This window comes from Gobio gobio (assembly GCF_949357685.1).
Source record: "Gobio gobio genome assembly, chromosome: 3".
NCBI classification, from domain to species: Eukaryota; Metazoa; Chordata; class Actinopteri; order Cypriniformes; family Gobionidae; genus Gobio; species Gobio gobio.
In genome coordinates, this window is record NC_137099.1 from 23,055,159 (window position 1) to 23,077,876 (window position 22,718).

At 39.3% G+C, this 22,718-nt stretch overlaps 2 protein-coding genes across 2 annotated transcripts in view; one reads left to right on the plus strand and one right to left on the minus strand.

The window, feature by feature from the left end:
- mettl14 (methyltransferase 14, N6-adenosine-methyltransferase non-catalytic subunit) lies at positions 1 to 5,793 on the minus strand. The gene is made up of 11 exons (XM_079811272.1): positions 5,599 to 5,793; positions 5,385 to 5,473; positions 5,158 to 5,245; positions 4,973 to 5,050; positions 3,659 to 3,746; positions 3,469 to 3,559; positions 3,029 to 3,170; positions 2,759 to 2,851; positions 2,339 to 2,455; positions 2,029 to 2,239; positions 1 to 873 (listed from the first exon to the last, which is right to left on the minus strand). The coding sequence occupies exons 1-11, from the start codon at positions 5,662 to 5,664 to the stop codon at positions 569 to 571; spliced, it is 1,368 nt and encodes a 455-aa protein (XP_079667398.1). The 5' UTR covers positions 5,665 to 5,793; the 3' UTR covers positions 1 to 568.
- An 8,986-nt stretch (positions 5,794 to 14,779) lies between these two features.
- prss12 (serine protease 12) overlaps positions 14,780 to 22,718 on the plus strand; it is a 66,993-nt gene continuing 59,054 nt past the window's right edge. Inside the window, exons 1-2 of the mRNA XM_079812124.1 lie at positions 14,780 to 15,555; positions 18,330 to 18,468. Coding sequence (XP_079668250.1) covers positions 15,207 to 15,555; positions 18,330 to 18,468 — 488 coding nt within the window. The 5' untranslated portion in view covers positions 14,780 to 15,206. The remainder of the gene's footprint in view (positions 15,556 to 18,329; positions 18,469 to 22,718) is intronic.

Consider the following 22,718-nt stretch of genomic DNA (forward strand, 5'->3'; position numbering starts at 1 on the left):
AGAAGAACTAGCATTTATAAATTAAAAATATCACCATGTTATGTTTCTCTTAAGCAGTTCCCCAAAAAAAACCAACTACCTGTAAGGTAATATCAAACCCAAAAAATGGGTTTACTGCAAAGTAATTTTACATATCACTGACAGAATCAATAAGCTTCTTTGACGCAAATCATAAAACTTAGCCTTGCTGCCCTCCACAGGACACACAGGAAGTGTGCAGACGGCAGGAGGAGCCGACGGTTCAGGTGAGAGATGAACAAAACACACAGAAGATGATTCAAGTAATGTGCAAACGTAAAAACAAACAAAAATAAATGCTAAATTCTTTCAAATTTTCGTTGAAAAACAGGGTTTAATTGAGGTTGAATAAAATTCTTACAAATGTGACAGAAGTCATTCAGAATTGATTTTGTATGTCATTAAAATTCATTCCCGCTCTTAACCCCTTACATAATACACTAACAAAACAATACAATACAAAGGGGAACAAAACCTTTTCAAATTTCCAGTACAAAAATATCAGACATCACATGTTCTGTTTTCAGTCTCAAAGTTGGCATGTCATGCACTATCGGGGAGGGAATCCACGATGTGGGCCACCACGGCCTCTGAATCCCCCTCGATCTCCACGGAAGTTTGGCCGGTTTCTCTCTCGACCTCGATCCCCTCGTCCCGCAGAAGGACCACCCCGTCCTCCACGTGGTGCTCCCCCACCTCTCTCTGCCATAGATTTAGGAGGTGGGGATTTGGGGCGGAGTCTCTCAATTTCTTCAGTACAACCAGACAAGTAAGAGTTGGGCTCGCCGAAGTGGGTGGAGTAGGCTTCCACATTGAAGTTGCTATTGGTCAGGGTAGGGCCCACAGTCAGCCAACCTAAAAAAATTAATAACATTAGATCAGAACAAAAATACACTACCATTCAAATATTTGGGGTCAGTAAGATTTAAAAAAGAAACTAATACTTTTATTCATCAAGGAAGGATACATTAAATTGATCAAAAGTGGTTTCTATTTCAAAGAAATACTGTTCTTTTCCAACTTTCTATTCATTAAAGTATAAAGCTAAAATATTAAGCAGCACAACTGTTTTCAAATGCAACAAATGGAAATTTCTCTTGAGCAACAAATCAGCATATTAGAATGATTTCTGAAGGATCCGGTGACACTTTAAAATGACATTTTAAATGTTAAAATATATTCAAATAGAAAACAGTTATTTTAAATTGTAATATTTCACAATATTACTGTTTTTAATATATTTTTGATCAAATAAATGCAGCTTTGGTGAGCATAAATGGACCTTTCAAAAACATCTCAAAAATCTTACTGACCTCAAAATTTTTATAATATAATAAAAATTGCCCTTCCTGTCATTAGGGCTGTCACTTTTTATTCGATATTCGAATATGCATTCCAACATGACGTGAAATATCCGTAATCGAACTATAAATAGACTATCCGGTTTTTAAAGTGCCATGCACGGTCCTGCACGGGTGCGGGTACCCGCGAATATTGCTGAAGTGGGTGAAAAACATCCTAACTTTGTCGGATACGGGTGTGGGTCGGGTCGGACAAGGGAGCATAGATATCCGATATCTATGCATTGGAGTTTATTTGTGCCCGCGCAGCGCGCGCGCCCTCCCAGGAGAATCACAACCGCGCGAGCAATCTGCCTGCAATCGTCGAGATGGATCCTGAGGAGTTGAAGAAAAGATAGCCGCAAATGTGGAAGTTCATCGCTGAGGAAGCACGCAGATAACTGTGGTAACAAACCAAGCACACGCTGTTCTATCGAACAGTATTTTTGTTGTTTCCTGAGTATGGTCTCTTAATAACACTGTCTAAGTACATTAAGCGTTTTCTTATGGCCTAATGGTTTTCTATGGGAGAAAAACGCTTAACGTGGAATTAAACGCGTTGCGTTCATATTCTGGGCTCATCTGATTTTGAAAAACCCATACAGGAACGATATGAGGGCGAGTAAAAAATGACAGAATTCTTTGGGTTAACTATAGGCTAATATCCAACCTGGCCTGATGGTGCTGTCCCTGCCAAACAGGTGCAGCCGTCGACGGCCCAAGCAGAAATGTTCAATGATGTGGAAAATCTCCACTGGCTTCTCAATATTGCCCATCTCTGGCTCCTCTGTAATGATTAGGTCTATATCCACATTAGCATGAATGAAATCGCCATCTGTGCTGCGTCTAACTGTGCCTTTGATACCCATCAGACAGTGTTCCTGCGTGACATCAGAGAAAAAATAAATAAAAGCATTTCTAACTGGAAACAATTGTTGTGGCTTGCCACGGCTTTAACCAATCAGGACAGAGTCTCTTACCTTAGTTCTCTGAAACACTGCTTTAGGGTCCAGTGTTTTGGTCTTGCCAGGGTTGTTTTTGTTGGTCTTGATCCAACAAATGTCTTCACATCGCCTGAAGCCCCATTTCCTCAGACACTGAGAGAGAAGAGAGAAAGATATAAAATAGTTTGCAAGACTCATAGACACCGACTGTAATGCAGCATATTTGTTAGTGGGCAGGTTATGTAGTAATGCATGTCATTTACATCATCATGCGGCATTTAAATCAGTAAAATTGGCTGGGAATTACTTCACATCAAGACAGAACTCACAAACATTTTCTGGAGACTGCAGATATATCACATTTAGTTAAGCTTAAGATTATGATAAGCACAGGTGATATGTGCAGTGCAAAAGCAGAGATATGCCACGCTGTGTGTGAGATTGTGAGATTTGTACCATTCGGCCGAGATCAAGGCCTTCTCCTGAGCCACACCACAGGAATACAAAAGAGCGAATAGATGAGATTTCCTCTATGTCCAGCTTCATGATCTACATCAGACATAAATACAAAAAAATATTTGAGATATATACATATATATATACACACACACACGGATTATATATAATATTTTAGAGAATTTGGGAGACATATTTTGAGAGAAATATTTTTGAGAGAAATATTTGAGATTATATATATATATATATCAAACATTTGCAATAACTTACATCGTCCCAGTTCCAAAAGCGCTCGTTGGCAATGATGCCCGACTCTCTGTAATACTCCTCTAATGGAGGCTCTATCAGAATCACATCAAACTTGCACTTCAAATCTCTCAGATCAAATGTGTCCGGATCTGCCTGCAGATACCTGACACACAAAAAACATTCATATATTCATATATACATGCAAATGAGACATACAAAGAGATCCAAAAGTCTCCTAGTGAAATGCTTCTAATTTATCTAATTGCTTTCTAAAAAGAATTTACATTTGAAAATCATTTGTTTTTAATCCATGTTTAAATAAATTTGAAAAATCTTAGATCTTCATTATGGTCTCAAACTTTTGGACTCCTCTTTTCTTATAGATAAATTAAGACTATATAAGTGGGATTTAGGCCAATTCTACATTCTATTTTGCATTGACTGACAGCAGGCTTTCTCACATGGGTGGGGTGTTGGTGGCAGAGATAAGCTCATCTTTTAGTCGGATGAGCTCTCTTTGTTTGGGGTACTCCTCAAACCTGTCAGCCAAACCTACAACACAATGGAGCATAGGTTAATACGATCTCACAGCTGGTCATGAGATAGGGAGAAAAGGAAAAAAGACAAACAGAAAGGGATCAGACCATTTACCTCCATCTCGGATAAAGTTCTGAGGTCTATGACCTGTGTCCACAAAGTGTTGGCAGTAATCATTGTGGGGATTTAAACTCTGAGTGCCCTGTAAAAACAGAAAGTGATGATATCTTGGGTTTCATAATAAAAAAAACAGCTGGTAATAACTTAATTATTGTTGAAGTCGGCACGAAACAGAAGTTGTGATAGTCTTTACATCCCTATTGTAATATATTGAAATGCCTTCTAAGACGAAATTTTTTTTTTTAGGGTGGGACTTTATTTTGTCCATCAGGAATTAATTGAATTTTATAAAAATGATGCGCATAGATAAATAATGCAGTATGTTTTTTTTATTTTTTTTTTACAATCGCTAGGAGCAATTTCTCAATACTTGGATCACTTTTTCAGAAATCTTTACACAGTACAGCACACAACAGGAGTCTATGTAGTAACAAAATGCATTCAGTGACTACATCTTTCAAATTACGTCTCACTCAGTCTCAGACACAACCACCAGCAAAACTATGTAGCTACAGGCCAATTTGCATGTTTACATACTCGTTTCAAAACGGCTAAACTTAAGTTCAAAACCGAATATAATACAAAACTGGAGCAGCAAGAAACAGCAAGACAGCAATTTGCTACTTTTCTACAGTAATACCATTTAGAAATATATTCTAAATCTGCTATGAAACAATATACACCCTTTTCACATTTCCGGGTTTCTCAGTAAAATTCAATGGGTGAATGAGATATTACATTAAATATATTTTCTGCTTTCCCATTTGCTCAAATAGCAAAAGAGAAACTCCACAATAGTGTTTTCGCAACTTTCAAAAGGAGGAACAATTAACGGCAGATTGATAACGGCAATCAGAAGGAAGATGTACATTTTACAGTCACTTCCATAGCCCCTGTATTAGAAACACCCTCAAAGCGGCGTTAACTAGTTCTTTGTAATTTGATGCAAAGGTAATATAATCCTAAGTATACTGTTATACATACATAAAAAAATAAATAATAATAAAATCTTTGCAGGATTTTCGATGCTGATGACCGTGAAAACGCGTCTGTGAAACACAGTCTGTGAAAAGGTGTAGCTGAACATCTAGTTAGTCTTTCAATTTCATTACCATCTATACAAAGGGGGACTATAATTAATTTAGGAATAATTTTGTACTGTAAATGTAAACATGGACAAAATAACACATTCTACAGTGAATTCTAAAAAGTAGAGCTTGTTTTTTCTTGTTTTGAAAAACAATTTTTTTAAAAATAAATTGTAATTGTTATGTAAATAAAATCATGTATTATTGTGTTGAAATCTACCTTTAGGAAAGTGCTGGAGTCTTTGTACACCTCTTCATACGGTCCGCTCTCCTCCTGCTGCTGGGGCTCAACATCTTCCTGTAACACCATACAGCAGATCCAGATCAGTTACCTACAACCCTGCCCTGATCTAATCTAAACAGAATTTAGACATTACAGCTGATTCCTGATCAATGCTCACTCACCCTCTGCTCCTCCACATCCTCCTCTGGGTCTTCACCCTCATTCAGACACTTTCTTTTTCCACCAGGAACGGATGTGTCAAATGATGCCCTACAGTAAACAACACATACCATGGGTGACTGTCTGAGCCCATCATTATTGTCACTGTTCTGACTTGTGCTTGGTGTAAATGTTGCCCTATCAATACAGTTCAAAACAGACAGTCAAACAAACAAACATATTTCTCTACCTGCATGTCTCTCTGGTCTCTTCGATCTCTTTTTGTTCATCTTTACTATTGAGAACAGCACCGATGCTATCGGGACTCTCTGCCCCGAGCTGCCAAACAAAGCATTAACGTTAACAAAGCTATCTATACTTATTCACAAGTCTAACAGCATTGGTTTGTCAATACTAGCTATCACTTCCTTTATGCAGTACGCTAACAAGTTGCATTTCTTCACCTGTTGTGCAAGAAGCTGCCGTCTTAGCTTCTGCCTTTCACGTATTTCTTGCAGCCGGCTGTTCATGACAATAATATTTTGCAGCGGAAAAAAATTCTCATGCAATTATTTGATGAAAACAAAAGTGCGGCAAAAAATTCATTGAAAACCTCAACGTGAGGAGCAGTCGCACGTATTTTACGTCATTAGACGCATACTATGACGTCAATAAACGGCTGATACTTTCCTTTGAAAACATTTGATTTATTAAGATTTATTACATTTTCTACTTACACTTATATTATTTTGTTGAGAAAATGTTTTAGTCTCAAATGTTTTTATTATTTTAAATCTCCATTCTTACATTTATTTATGTCTTTTGTCAAATTTAATTTGTGCTTCCACGTTAGCTAGAATAACTTTGATTCAATTGTTTTATTGATGTATTTATATTGTATAGAGGCTTCCATTACGTTTTTTGAGAATGGTATTTTTTATGCCATTTTTGGATGTGGGGAAATGTATTTATTTTGTCCTTCCCCCTAATTTTATTTTGTTTATTCGAGCTACTATTTTCTTATTTTCCGATTTATGGGTCTAAAATAATACTAATACTACTACTAATAATAATAATAATAGCAGCCTAGTTTTTTTTATTCTAAATATAGCCTACTTTTCCTCTTAGATTTTGAAAATGTAGCTATTCTATTCGCTAGAAATTATTTTTAAAAATCTATAGCCTAAGTAGGCTATTATAATGTTATAGAATAATTCGGGAAAACATTTATAGACAAATACCTTCTATAGTATAAACATTCTCTAAAAGAAAACCCTAAAAATAAATAAATGAACAGCTTTAATTTGAAATATAAATATTTTGTAACATTATAAATGTCACTTTTGATCAATGTAATAGGTCCTTGCTAGACAAAAATACTTATTTCTTTTTCTTTTCTTACTTACCCCAAACTTTTTAATGGTATGTATCATTTTGTCCACATGTAAGTATGTTAGAGTGGTGCAGGGTATGTATGACAGCAGTAGGACAGTGGTAAGGTGTGCCGTAGGTGAGACAGAGGACTTCACGGTGAAGGTGGGCCTGCATCAAGGATCGGCTCTGAGCCCCTTCTTGTTTGCCGTGGTGATGGACAGGCTGACAGATGAGGTCAGACAGGAATCTCCATGGACTAGGATGTTTGCGGATGACATTGTGATCTGTAGTGAGAGCAGGGAGCAGGTGGAGGTTTGCTCTGGAGAGAAGAGGAAGGAAGGCTAGTCGCAGCAAGACAGAATACATGTGTGTGATTGAGAGGGAACCAAGTGGAACAGTGAGGTTACAGGGAGAAGAGGTAAAGAAGGTGCAGGATTTTAAGTAGGGGAGAGCGGGGTTGGTTGGCACACTTTTCACTCTCCGTCATATTTGTCAGTCATGCTATATGTGACAATAGTCTAACCAGTAAAAACTGAAAGGTTAAGATCTCAGCTAATCAACAGATACATTTAATGTTCTCAAATGATTCCTATTTTTTTTTTTATTCAGCATTAAAGTCATGTTGTGCACTTGTGCCAACCTGCCCCAGTATGGGGGTTGGTTGGCACATGCAATGGGGTTGGTTGGCACAGATGCTATAGTTACAAAGAATGAGGCGACAAATGTAAATAACGTGAGAATTTAATTCAAAAAAGAAAAACATTCAACAGAATTTCTGCCCATTTTCTCCCCAGATTGTATTTCTTTGAACTAAACAACAGTTTGTATGCATGGTGTGTGTGTATGAGTGGCACTTAAGACAAACTTCCCCAGGCCGGCTATTCCTATAAAACTCAAAACAAACGAGATTGTATATTATTTGAACTAAACAACAGTTTGTGTGTGTGCGTAGGTTAGGGTTAGGTACGTGCGTGTGTGTGTGCGTGTAGGTTAGGGTTAAGAGGGTTAGGAGAGTTAGGGTTAGGGTTAGGTTAGGGTGTTGGTTAGGTGTGTGCGTGTAAGTTAGGGTTAGGTGTGTGTGTGTGTGTGTGTGTGTGTGTGTGCGTGTAAATTAGGGTTAGGAGAGTTAGGGTTAGGAATAGGATTAGGGTTAGGCTAGAATTAGGGTTAGGGTTAGTGTTAGGGTGTTGGTTAGGTGTGTGCGTGTAGGTTAGGGTTAGGTGTGTGTGTGTGGGTTAGGATACGGGTTAGTGTTAGGGTGTTGGTTAGGTGTGTGCGTGTAGGTTAGGGTTAGGTGTGTGTGTGTGTGTGGGTTAGGGTTAGGATTAGGATAAGGGTTAGGGTGTTGGTTAGGTGTGTGCGTGTAGGTTAGGGTTAGGTGTGTGTGTGCGTGTGTGTAGGTTAGGGTTAAGAGGGTTAGGAGAGTTAGGGTTAGGTGTGTGCGTGTAGGTTAGGTGTGTGTGTGTGTGTGTGTGCGTGTGTGTGCGCGTGTAGGTTAGGGTTAGGAGAGTTAGGGTTAGGATTTGGGTGTTGGTTAGGTGTGTGCGTGTAGGTTAGGTGTGTGTGTGTGTGTGTGTGCGTGCGTGTGTGTGTGTGCATGTAGGTTAGGGTTAGGAGAGTTACGGTTAGGGTTAGGAGAGTTAGGGTTAGGATTTGGGTGTTGGTTAGGTGTGTGCGTGTAGGTTAGGGTTAGGTGTGTGTGTGTGTGTGCAGGTTAGGGTTAAGAGGCTTAGGAGAGTTAGGGTTAGGGCGTTGGTTATGTGTGTGTTTAGGTGTGTGTGTGTGTGTGTTTAGGTGTTTAGGTGTGTGTGTGTGTGTGTGTTTGTGTGTGTGTGTTTCTGTGCGTGTGTGTGTGTGTGTGTGTGACACTGAAGACAAACTTCCCGAGGCCGGCTATTCCTATAAAACTCTAAACAAACGAGATTGTATATTCATTTGAACTAAACAACAGTTTGTATGCATGGTGTGTGTGTGTGTGTGTAGTATTAGGAGTCACAGAAATAATGTAATATGCTGTTAGGCTAACTAGCATGTCAACATGTCCGTGTCTTAATCAGATGAATCGCATGAATCACAGTTCTGGCAGATGTAGACTGGTAGACGTGGAGTGCATAACTCGTGGGCCCACTTTTTGCAATACAGGCACTGAATCCAAACTTCCTTAGGTCGGCTATTCCCATATGATTCTAAACAAACCAGACAGTATTCCTCTTCATCTTCATCAGACTCAGATGATGTTCTCCGTTTTCGATTCTTTTTAGGAGCAGGAGTTTTGGATGGAGCTTTCTGTTGTGGCTTCTTGTTTTTTTTGAAGAGTCTCTTCTTTGCTGCGGCCTTTTGCTCCTCCAGTTGTCGCTTGACTGGTGTGTCTGTCAGGATGGCGGTCTTCCTCTTCCTCCTGACGGCACCACCAACTTTCCTAGGCCCAGCCTTAGGGAATGGGCGCAGCTCTTCAGGTGTTAGGTGATATCTCCCAGTACATCTCCCAGTACCAGCAGAAAAACCACTTGGTCCGGGAACAGCATTGTCAATAGCAGGGGGAAGCGGTTGTGCAGAATTGTCAGTAGAAGGGTGAAGCTGTACAGTGGCAGGGTGCAGCTCATCAGGGACAGCAACAAGATTTGCAGTTGGGACTGGGTTTGGCCAGTCTGTAACATAAGATGGGGCGAAGGCCTCTTCTGGAAAAACATCCCTGTTATTGGGGAAAATTCCAGTCACCCTGAATCCTGTTTGGATGTTACTTGGGGTGGCAGCCAATGGGTATGCTGTGGCAACAATTCCAGGCACATCATATATCGACATGGTTTTGCCAGGGTTGTTCAGCATCCATGAGTCACAGGCTGTGTTGACATGCCTCTTCAGCGGCCCATACACAGTGCGGTCAAGAGGCTGTAGCCGATGAGAGCAGTGTGGGGGGAAGGAAAGCATGACTACACCATTTTCTTTGGCATAGTTCAAGCCACTGACAGAGAGATGGGACTCATGGTTATCAAGCAAAAGGAGACATGGCTTCTCTTTTGTGCACTTTGTATGCTCCACAAAATGCTTCAGGAATTCAACAAAGTGTTCTTCCTTCATCCATCCAGACGGGTTTGCACCTCCTTTGCAACCTGTAGGTCCATTCAGCACACTAAGCAGATACTGCCACAAGATCAGCCAGGATGAGATTGAAGGCAAGAATGAGCTAGGTGTAGCTGTTGGTCACTGCAAGCTGAAAGGCTAGCTTCTTAACCTCCCTGGGTGATAGGCCAAAGTAAATGTCGGCTGACTTTGACAGATACCTAACCAGCTCCTCTTCCAAATCTGGGGGAAGTATTTGTCTTGTTCCTGATGTAACCAACAGCTACACCTAGCTCATTCTTGCCTTCAATCTCATCCTGGCTGATCTTGTGGCAGTATCTGCTTAGTGTGCTGAATGGAATTTTGAAGTCCTTTGCTGTGCTCCTAATACTTCTGTTTTCAATCTTCACCTGTCTGGCTGCCTCTAGCATAATCTGTGCTGGTGTCTTTCCTCTCTCTGTGGTTCTTAAATATTTTCTGACCATTTTGACTTCTAAAAGAAAATTGTTTCATACATAAGTTTATGTTCATTATGTTATATTATTTTATATTATATTAATTATGTTTTAACATGTGTAAAATACATAAATTAATACATTTCTAACCAAATGGCTATATTGAGGGTTGGTTGGCAACCCCCGCATCAGTGTGTCAACCAACCATAGACCGTAAAAAAATATGGACGACGCGACTTCATTGACTTCCGCTGACCAAAGTTGAAGCTTTCATAGGCCCGCTCACAGCGCTGACATCTTGGGACCGAGTCTGCGCAGTAGCGATCTCGGGACCGGAGTTGCGCAGTAGAGAACAGGAAGTAGAGGCGCGATTATCAAAAGCCCGCCCACACTCTCGCAGGTGCAGAACAATTAATTATGTTGGTGTGAAATAAACAGTTATGGAAGTGTAGAAATTAAAGCTAAAGCTCCAATCTCCTCCCAAAAATCCAGAAAAAAGTCTGTTAGTGCCTCAGTGACAACTTCACTCAGAGAAGCCGTCAATCTCAGCTGTCAATCATGACGTCACACCCCCCGTTTTTATAGCATCAAATAACTCACTAAAACTAAACTTATTTAAAAAACGAACACTTGAAATGAAATTATTGTAATAAAAACTGCCTAAAATGACAGAAACCATCTTTAGGAAACAATTATTTGAAGTGTAATTAAATTGTTTAGTGTGTCTCGCGCCCATTCAAATACATGGAGAGGCGGGGTTTCGGAGCTATACTGGGACCGGCCACCGGGGGGCGATCGAGGCGCGAAAGCTTCAATTTCTGACTGGAGCACTACAGGCTTGCAACCAACCCCCCCCCCCCCCCCCCGTTAGGACACACCCCTTTACTGACAGGATCCTAGCCACATAGCATAGCTCATCAGAGACTGTTCAATTTCATATCAAAATATAGATGATTGCTATCTCTATGAACTGAAATCCTTACATTTTATATATCTCTATCTATTATAGTTCTAAAATATATTTAGTGGAGGGGACTTATTTTTTGTTTTGACACTGTAAAATAGAAAAGTTGTCCTCACATTCAATAGTTATGCTGCCTTCACGTGCTATCGGAATTATCGTAAATACGAGTTTCCTAGGTAAAAATTGCACATGAACGCCCTCTGATGTCGTGTTTACCACTGGGAAGTTCGGAAATAATTTTGATTCCCCAATTCCCGAGATGGGCGTGTCATAAGCTTTAAACATGGTGGCGGGGAGAACTGGACTGCTGTGTCCAGTGCAGGACCAAAACAGCTTGGTCGTCTTGTCTTGACATTAACGTAGTACATATTTACATGTGAGTAATCATATGAAGTGTATTGTATGTTTGGTACACAGCGAAAATAGCCTGCATTTGACTGAAATTACAGAATCAGCAGAAAGCGGACTATGTGGAATGTTTATGGTTGTCGGTGCATGGAGACTACAAATGATGATGGTTTTAATAAGATTTTCCCAATAAATAGGCAAGAATAACCTGGTGTCCACCATGATTCCTGTTCACTCCGACAACAAAGCACTTGAATGCAACAAGCTCGTAATCACGACTTCTAAAGTGGGAATTAGGAAATTTCCGATAGCACGTGAAGGCAGCATTAGTGACAGTTGGATGATTTCAATAAATGGGTGTATTCACATCAAGAGGGCAGTCATTTTAATGTTAGATTTTTTGAGGCAGCGCCCTCTAGTGTACTGGAATTTAACTGCGTGCCAACCAACCCCTTGATCCAACCAGCCCCACTCTCTTCCCCTCCTAGTAACGCTGAGCTTTAACTGATATAGTTTTTCCATTTTCGTCAGAGAAGAAAGTAAATATGGTTTACATATTAACATACTGATATTTATATGTTTTATGAATACTTTTCTTAGACACGTTAATTTACTGTTTATTAAAGTTTTAAGTTTATTAAATTAATTCACAAAATAAACACATTCATTACTAATCTTATGCCCAATACAGGCTGAAATAGCTGAGCTTTTTTATTTATTTACTGAAGGCTACAAATGGAATAATATTAATTTACAATATGTACACATTCATTATTAAAGCAGCACTAGGTAGTTTTTGCTCTCGGGGTCCCCCTACAGTTGGGAAACAGTATTGTCCTCTACTACTGTCGTAAACTGTCATTCTACATCAGTGGATGCATCGCACGTGCATTTGTTGACATGACAACTATGATAGCCCTGAACACTGCAGGAGTTCACGTGTCTATGGAGTTCACATGCAGGTGTTCTGCTTGCGTTGTGTGAAATGTCTTCATCCCAGGTACAGTGGCATATGTTTCAGCATGTCATATGAATATAATTTCATGGGTTTTATTTTTTTTCAAACGCCAAATGATCGCGATGCTCACGTTTACAAGCCAGCGTCATTATAGTAGCCTAGTCTATTGGTTCCCGTTTTACGGAACCTATATGATACTTCAGTTCAATGTTTGAGTGGTAGGTAATAACCATATATCGTCAATATTATAATATCAAGCTACCCTAGATGAATCTGCAAATTTGAAAAATCGATTTGCATTATAGCTTGAGGCAAGACAAATAAACCAATATCACAGACATGTTAGGTATCCTAAAATATGATTTTGTACGTCTTATCATATGTATTTACTTGCAAGAATGTAGCCCCTCCTCCTCCAGCTCACGTCAACGAGCAAACGCCGGCCCAATGTTGATCCTCGTCCTGCCTTTAATCCGATCACTTTCTCGTTTCCTCTTTTTGCTTTCCTCCGACAAAACCTTTGCTTTCTTATTTTTCTGTGCTGCTTCGGCCATGACTATAACATTCGGCAAACAAATGATAGTTTGGCTCGCACGTCCGAATTTAAGGAAGTGGGGCTGGTGGTGGAAGTGACGTATATGCCGTAAAGCAGTCGAATTTTGTAGTTCTTTTTGTTCTCGGGTTACTACCCGAAACCCGAGGTTTAATAGTACGATAAAAAACGATACAGAGTCAGACCCCGTCAGGCTATGGCAGACGTGTCATTCAACCTATTGTAAGTCAATGTATCATCACAAGAGGTTTGAAAATATATTTTAAAGGTTGAAAAGTTACCTAGTGCTGCTTTAAACTGAAGAAATAAATACCTATCATACCTAATCTGAAGAAAACGGTTTTGTTAATGTTTCTTGTTTGTTAATTACATTATGAATCACATTGGCCTATTTTCAATTCAAATTGGCGAAATTAGACAAAAGTGTAGGCTATTTTTGTCTTTGTTAAACATTTCTGACTTAAAGAAGCAGAGTCTTAGCTTACATTTCTCTCACTTGACGTCGAGTCGTGCTGCTAAAATTCGCGTTTAGCCTCGGCAGATTGTGTGTGAACATAAAGCCCGCCTACTCTGATTTGATTGGTTTTCTCGCATATTTTGACATTGACGAGCGATGACAGACCAATGAGGCTCAGATGAACGCACACACCTCTGCTTCTGATGTGCGCTCTGCCCGGCGCCGCTGCGGATTGAAGAACACGCTGACTAAAAGACGGGACGAAGCCGAAGCCTCCCGCCAGTTTCATATGCTTTAAAAGGTTAATCACACATTTTTTAGGGGGGCTGGGGCAGAAGTTAAGGGGGGCTGAAGCCCCCCTAAAAAGGATATAGAACCGCCCCTGGTGTGCAGGCAGGTTGGAATGGGTGGAGAAAAGTGTCAGGTCTGTTGTGTGATAAAAGAGTACCAGCAAGAATGAAAGGAAAGGTGTACAGGTCAGTAGTGAGACCAGCGATGTTGTATGGTTTGGAGACAGTTGCACTGAGGAAAAGACAGGAGGAAGAGCTAGAGGTAGCAGAGCTGAAGATGTTGAGGTTCTCTTTGGGAGTGACGAGGATGGACAGGATCAGGATGAGTACATCAGAGGGACAGCGCATGTGAGATGTTTTGGAGACAAAGTTAGAGAGGCCAGGTTGAGATGGTTTGGACATGTTCAGAGTAGGGAGACTGAATATATCAGTAAAAGGATGCTGAGGTTAGAGCTGCCATGCAGGAGGTCGAGAGGAAGACCATCGAGGAGGTTTATGGATGTAAGGAGGACATGAAGGTAGTCGGTCTGAGAGAAGAGGATACAGGGGATAGGGCCAGATGGAGGCAGATGATTCGCTGTGGGAACACCCGAAAGGAAAAGAAGATCATGGTTTCCACAATAATATTAAAGGGATAGTTCACCCAAAAATGAAAATTCTGTCATCATTTACTCACCCTCAAGTTGTTCCAAACCTGTAGAAAAAGAAGATTTTGAGGAATGTTTGTAACCAAGCAGATTGAGCAACCATTGACTACCATAGTATTTTTTCCCTACTATGGTAGTCAATGGTTGCTCTATCTGCTTGGTTACAAACATTCTTCAAAATATCTTCTTTTGTGTTCAGCAGAACAAAGAAACTCATACAGGTTTGGAACAACTTGAGGGTGAGTAAATTATGACAGAATTTTTTTATTTTTTTATTTTAACTATCCCTTTAAGCAAGAATCATGTGAAATTGAAGACTGGAGTAATGGCTTCTGAAAATTGCCATTTCAGGAATAAATTACATTTTATAATATTAAAACAGAAAAAAACATTCTTTAAAATTGTATGTGTAGCCCAGCAGAGTAGTTCTATGTGTAGCCTTTTTTTATTCAGTGACTATATATTGGTTATATTTTACTGACACAAGAGGGCAGGCATGAACTTTGTCTCGTCCGTTGGTCGCTTGAACAGAAGATTTCACACCGGAGCCTCGGAGAGACCAACAGCAGTGATGACCAGACCAGACACTTATAATGCCCGCACTGGCACACTCGTTTGAGTTCAGATTCTGGGAGGTTCGGCGCGCGCACCTTAACCGTGGATCATCTCTCTGAGCATGTGTGCTGTCGTGGAATTTTTAACAATTGATTTGCCTTATACTAGTTTGGTTATTCTGCATATTGACACTCTTTAATGAAGGACACCATTATTGATTTCTTTTTAAAACTTCAAATCTCTGGAGACTCAGTCATCAATATGCATGAGTCATTATAAGCCCCGGGCTTCCCCGCGCGGTTTCTCTTATTGATCTGACTCTGAGCTGCTCCGATAACAGCCAAAAGACAAGATGAGACAACTCAAGGATCATGTCTCCACATAGACTGGAGGAGAGGAACTGTTCTTGTTATGGTTATGGTGACAGTGACAGACAGGTTGATCGTGATGGATGTGAGATGTCGGTTTCTCGTCACCCTCTGCACGCTGCTGCTCATCGCCTGCAGTCACGGGTCTCCGTTCACCGACTGTATTCAAAGCAAAGGGAAAGCGGGCATTTACGAGGGATCTATAGACTCAACCGAATCAGGCGTGAAATGCATGAACTGGAACGACGTGCCCGGTGTTATTGAGCGACATCCGGGGAAAGGTCTCGGAGATCACAGTTTCTGTCGGAACCCGGACGGGAGAATTCGACCCTGGTGCTTCTTCCCAAACAGCCGAGGACGCATTGACTGGGGGTACTGCGACTGCAAGCAAGGTATATAGGCTACACGAACATTTTTTGTTGTTGCAAGAGCACTAGGCTATATTAACTTGTGCTAGGGAAACCTGCGCATCAGGTGTTTCAATTTCTTAGACAAAAGAGTTAGCCTACCTCCACGCGTCGTTCAAGATTTCTTAACATTAGTTTAATGTTTATTATTAAATGTTTTGCTAAACTTAGTTAAAACATCAAAAAAAGGTCACGAAAACAGTGCAGCGCACGCAAGCAAGCTAAGACATGTCCAAACTTCAATGCATCCATGCGTGGGAAGGTATGCGCGCCTCAGGTAGCACCTATAATGAGAACAAAGCAGCCACTCTCATCCGGCGCACGAGGTCATTTTATCATTTGGGTCTTACTTTGAGACAACGATCTCAAACAGAAATTTCGCAGTTTAAGTTATTTCTGCTGCTGCAGAAGCCTCATAGATATGAGTAAAAATGCACGAGCGCGTCTCGTGCAGGTCTTGAGCTGCTCAGAGCTTTCGCTCTTGCCGACGATCTCGAGCCGCTCGCTCTCGTTTTTGTTTATTTCTGGAGCGCGAGATCTGGAGTCAATGCTCCATTTAAGTACGGTTTTATTTGGCAATAAATTTTGACGTCTAGACAACGTGAGAGAATAAATAGCATTGAGACGTATAATGTGAGACTGCTGGGTCAATAGCTACAGTTTGTTTACAGGTAAGTTAAGTTTGTTTTTAAAAGACAATACATTTCCTAAAAAAACGTTAAATGTTATTTTGTGACAACATGCCCCAATGTCGTGAGTGTGACTATATGGGATAATCCACCTTGTGACAAGAACGCCATTCAGAACGCGAATGAACTAATAATGAACTGCACTTCTACAAAATGTATTAATCTTTGTTGATGTTAATTTCAACATTTAGGCTACTAATACATTATTTAAATTAAAAGTTGTATTTGTTAACATTAATTCATTGTGAAGTTACATGAACAAACAATGGACAGCTATGTTTTTATTAACTTACGTTAACTAACGTTAATAAACATGAACAAATTCAGTAACAAATGTAGGCCTATTGCTGGTTAGTTCAGGTTAGTTAATACATTAACTAATGTCAACAAATTAAACTGTAAAGTGTTACTGTACTGTAAAGTTTTACCAAAAAAGAAAGAAATAAATAAAACAGATTAACAACGTCATAATATGTGTGTATATATATATATATATATATATATATATATATATATATATATATATATATATATATATATATATATATATATATATATATATATATATATATATGGAAATTTGGAGTCTAAAAAAAGTAAAATTTTTTAGGTTGAATTCCTTCATAATCTTTCCATATGTATTATTTTTGACATCTGTTTACAGTCTTTCCAATATTATTAATAGTTTAAAGATCACTTTGCATGTAAACAGATTATCAGTGTATTAAATGGGAACCGGATGAGTTTATTTAAATATTTTGGTATTCTATTAGTTTACGTTTCCAGCACATCAGCCGCCCCACATTTTCAAAAAATTCTGTAAATGTTTTGAAGCACTGAAATGTTTGAAGAACATGTGCTGCCATCATTTTTGTGCACTGTGCGATTTATTACTGCCCTGAATGCAACAGCTGGGCTGCACATACTGTAAACACTGGATGCGTGAAAGGTACTATCACACACACACACACACACACACACACACACACACACACACACACACACACACACACACACACACACACACACACACACACACACACACACACACACACACACACACACACACACACACACACACACACACACACACACACACGCATTTGTTAATGCTGAATCTGATGGTGAGGAATTACAGTTGAAACATCTCATAATGTACCTCAAACTGAATAGCATCACTGAGGTCCTGCTCAAGGTTCGGGTTGAATAACTAGTTCTTCCAACGTTTCATCATCGATTCATACTTTTGTAAAATCAATGTCATCGTTACTGTCTTTTAAGTGTGTACAATTAGTTTTAGGAAGCCTCCGGACAGAGTTGAAGTTTACGGTAATGGGTGTTTGTTTCCGAAATACGCACTGTATGCGTTAGACCAATCACGACAGACTGGGCCTTCTAAACAATCAGAGCAGAGTAGGCTCGCGGAAAGGAGGGATTTAGAGTGACTGAGTCTTTTGAGAATCATTGAACAATGTGGTGATGTGCAATGTATATTATGGGAAAGTTAAACAGTTTTTTGACCTTTGATGCATGTAAACCTGTGGTCAGAGACCTCCAAAGCTAAATTAGGAAATTTTAAAATTGCATAATAGTCTTAATAGCTAGTCTTAGTTCTACAAATTACAAATTAATATACTGTAAACCTGTGAATATTATGTTCATTTGGAATGCAGAGATGTATTTTAATAGTTAAGAAATGGCTGTTCTCATCCACACTCACTTGTTTTATAATAGACCTTTTTGTACTGCTGTACTCAATAGCTTAGATTGTTTTCATGACATACATTTTAGCTGTGAGTAATTTTCAGTATCACATGCACAAACACACACATTTATTATAAAACTGACAAGTGAAACTCATGTGGAGGTTAAAGCATTCCTATAAAGCAAGTCAAGGATTATTGTTTTCGTGCTGCGTAACTGTGGGAACATTTGTAATGCGCACATTTATCAAAATAACGGAGACTAGCGGAACCAATTGTTTGCAGAACATTCACTTTTATCCCCTGCCTGAGCAGTGAAGGCCAACCACACTCTCAAGTTTAACTCACTTTTTATGTGTATTTGCAGGCTCTTTGCGACTGCAGGGAGGCAGATCCAAGTTGGATGGTACAGTTGAAGTATATCTGAACGGAGTGTGGGGAACCATCTGCAGTAACGACTGGGATGACCGAGATGCCGCTGTGGTGTGTCGACAGCTGGGACAGGGGTAACACATACACACATATACATACTATAAACATACTGTCATACCACTTGTACTATTTTTGCAGTATGTATGCTGTGTGCAATATCTGAATCAAAATATGCAGACATCCATTTCTAGTGTGATGAATGACTTAAAGTATTATTGCAAACTCTTACTTATAATATGTGTTGATCATAAATTATTATATTGTTTTATTTGATATTATATATATTATTAACTATAGTAAACTAAGCCTTTAGTATCTATTACACCACACCAATTTAGTAATAAGTTCTTGAAGCTTTAAAGGGGTGGTGAAATGCTGTTTCATGCATACTGAGCTTTTTTTCGCTAAGCAAGTATATAAGTTACAGTACATACCACATAGGGACGTCCTGCTGTAGTCGTCGTTGCTGCTTCTCCTGTTCAATTTCAGCCTCTAGATCTGATTCTGGATCATATATGTATGGCTAAATCTGATTGATGTCAATGGTTTATTTAGAACAGTGGTTCTCAAAGTGTGGTACGAGTACCACTAGTGGTACTCAGGCTGCCTCTAGTGGTACGCAGAGGAATCACTAAATTAATTAATGTTAAAACACAATACATTTTAATTTAATCTTAATTTTTAAGTACAGTACAGTTTTACACATTTAAATAAAAATGTCATTCTTTTATTTACCTGTATGTAAGCAGAGTGCAGTGTTAATGTACAAACTGTGTTGCTGACAACAATAAATATTCTTAGGAATAAACTGCATCGTTTTTTTTAACTGTGCAGAGCGGTAGCTGAATAGTTAGGCCTATACGCTACTGGTGGTACTTGGTATAAAAAGTTTGAGGACCACTGATTTAGGATAACGTTTTTATATAGCAATAGCTGCGCGCGCTCGTGACTCTTTAGCTATGCCCACACGATACGCCCCCCAGCCGCTTGTTTTTTTTCCGAAAGACTCTGTACAGCGTATCTTTCTTTTATAAATATAATAAAACTAAAGACTTTTCGGAGATATGAAGGATGCAATACTACCCTATAGGTACTCAAGATTGACATGAGATGGACTGAAACTGAGTGTTTCATCCCCCCTTTAAAAACCTTTAGTGTTAAGGTGGATCGTATCAAAATTGCTTTGTCTTGTCGTGTCTCAAGATTTGATTTTGTGCTTTATTTTCACACAATTTCCATACACGGCTGCGCTGCACTGGACTTTGCGAAAGGCTAGATTTGTGCCAGAGCAAACTCTCTTTTGGCTATAAAAAACTACTGTCAGGATTTACTAAGTATACACAGTGAAAAATTTGTTTCTCTTTTGATCACAAAATTTACAGGAGGAGAGTATTGAAATAAATAAAGCAACAAGATTTACTAAGGTTTTGAGGTAGTGAATTTTCTGGTATTTGCGGCATTATTTAACTCAGAATAAAGCATGTCTGAACACTTTTTGTATTTGACATGGCTGTGTTCTTTTTTATAATTTGCAAATTGTTAGTAGATCACCCAAAGAACTTTCCACATCCATCTGAATTTTTAAAGGATTGCGCTCTTGCTCTTATTTGCCCTGTTTAGTAAATCTGGCCCAAAATGCGAACGTGATTGTGCTTGACTTGATACTTGACTTATTTAACTGGACTGTCAAAGAATAGTCTATTCTATTGCACAAGGTTCAAAAAGAGCAATTGTATTATACAAATTTGATTAAAAATGCTAAATAACCATCCCTGACCTTGAGGTACTAACTGGATGCCATTCTCTGACTTAAACATACAATGTGGTGAGGTCATGTGACAACAATGTTGCATACTATTAATGTTATTTGAATAATGCATATGGTTTCACACTAAAAAAGTAAGCAGTATACATAGTAAGAACCAAGCGTGCTGCACAAGTCCTGAGAAGTGAAGCCAAAGCGTCTCGATCGCCCCCCGGTGGTTGGACCCAGGATAGTTCATAAACCCCGCCCTCTCCGTGTAATGTAATGGGTCATGGGACAAAATAAACAATCAAATTAGACTTATATATAATATATTATAATTTTTTTTCAAAGATGGTTTCTTTCATTTTAGGTCGTTTTTATCACGTTGATGATAGTTCAAGTGTTCGTTTTTTTTAAATGCGTTTGGTTTTAGTTAGTTATTTGATGCTAAAAAAACCAGTGTGACGTCATGATTATCAGCTGTGATTGACAGCTTCTCTGAGGCACTAACAGACTTTTTTCGGGATTTTCGGGAGGAGATTGGAGCTTTATCTTTAATTTCTACATTTTCATAAAGGTTTATTTCACACCAACATAATGAGTTGCTCTGCAGTAAACTGTACTAACAGATACTGCAGGAGTGTGGGCGGGGTCTTGATATCGCGGCTCTACTTCCTGCTCTCTACTGCACAGACTTGGTCCCGCGTTTACTACTGAGCAAACGCAGGTCCCAAATCAGTGCAAGTTGTCAGTGCCATATTCGGACATTGGCGGCTTCACTTTTCTTCAGTGGAAGATAGTGAAGGCGAGTCATCCATATTTTTTTGTCTGTAAGAACAGACTAAGAGTGTTATTTTATTTTTTCCCGAAACCTAAACACAAACAAGACAGTCTATGTACTGCTGAAATATTCAGCAAATATTATGTCTGTCCACGGTGGACGGTAAGGGATGTGTTTGTAGTTAGTTTTTGAAGCCACATTGTCAATGCCGCCACAAATGGCCTGTCAGAGATAGTACTACGTTTTCTGACGACCATATGCTGCCTGTTCGTTTATTACCTAACCACAAAACACCTTTGTAAGGTTGTGCATGGAATCCTTTGGTATTTGACCCCAGTGGGTCAAAGGTCAAAGGTCAATCTTTCACCTTTAAACACTGCATATGCTTAGTGAGTTGTCAAGGAGTGAATATATGCGTGCGTGTTTTTTAAAAGATTGCTGATTTCCCCAGAGAGTTCTAATCTCTATCACGAACACACCCATGTGGTTTGTGTCTATCACGGTCACACACGTCTGTTTGAGAGCATTTGTCTGAGGTCATTACTGAGCGTGCTCAGGGAGAGGTGACTGCAGGGTCTCGTAGATCACATGACACAACAATGACAGTTATAAGTCTGACAAAAAGTATTATTTTACCATTAAAACATAAACGGATACATGCACATGTGGACCTGTCATCATTTGACCTCGGGAGCTTAGAGTCCATTTGCCATTTGTGAATAATTCATTGGGTGTCTCAGCTTTGATAGATGAACAGACTTGAATTATTTAAAAGCTAGAGAGACAGATAGACTTCACAGACTTTGATTTATGTTTTCTATCTGTCTGTCTACCGCAGCCTTTGAATAGCAGAAGCTTAGAGGCAGCAAATTACATTCTTAATAATAAAATCTCATTTCAGTATTCTGCCAATTTCATTGTCATTGACTCATGGCGTCACACATTTTTTTCATCTTCAGCACCACAGTTTTAAGTTTTAAGATGCTGTTTTAAAGTTCAGCTTTGAGATCTTTGTGCTTCATTCTTTAGCTAGTACCCTTGTTTTTTTATGTATCTAAAGTGACAGTAAAGACATTTATAATGCTACAAAATATTTATATGTCAAATAAATGCTATTCTTTTGAACTTTGTATTCATCAACAAATCCTGAAAAAAGGTATTACGGTTTCCACAAAAATATTAAGCAGCACAATTATTTCCAACATTGACAATAATAAGAAATGTTTCTTGAGCAGTAAATCAGCATTTTAGAATGATTTCTGAAATATATATATATATATACACACACACTCACCTAAAGGATTATAAGGAACACCTGTTCAATTTCTCATTAATGCAATGGGCCGACTGATTCAAGCTGATAGAAGAGCAACTTTGACTGAAATAACCACTCGTTACAACCGAGGTATGCAGCAAAGCATTTGTGAATCCACAACACGCACAACCTTGAGGCGGATGGGCTACAACAGCAGAAGACCCCACCAGGTACCACTCATCTCCACTACAAATAGGAAAAAGAGGCTACAATTTGCACAAGCTCACCAAAATTGGACAGTTGAAAACTGGAAAAATGTTGCCTGGTCTGATGAGTCTCGATTTCTGTTGAGACATTCAGATGGTAGAGTCAGAATTTGGTGTAAACAGAATGAGAACATGGATCCATCATGCCTTGTTACCACTGTGCAGGCTGGTGGTGGTGGTGTAATGGTGTGGGGGATGTTTTCTTGGCACACTTTAGGCCCCTTAGTGCCAATTGGGCATATTTTAAATGCCACGGCCTACCTGAGCATTGTTTC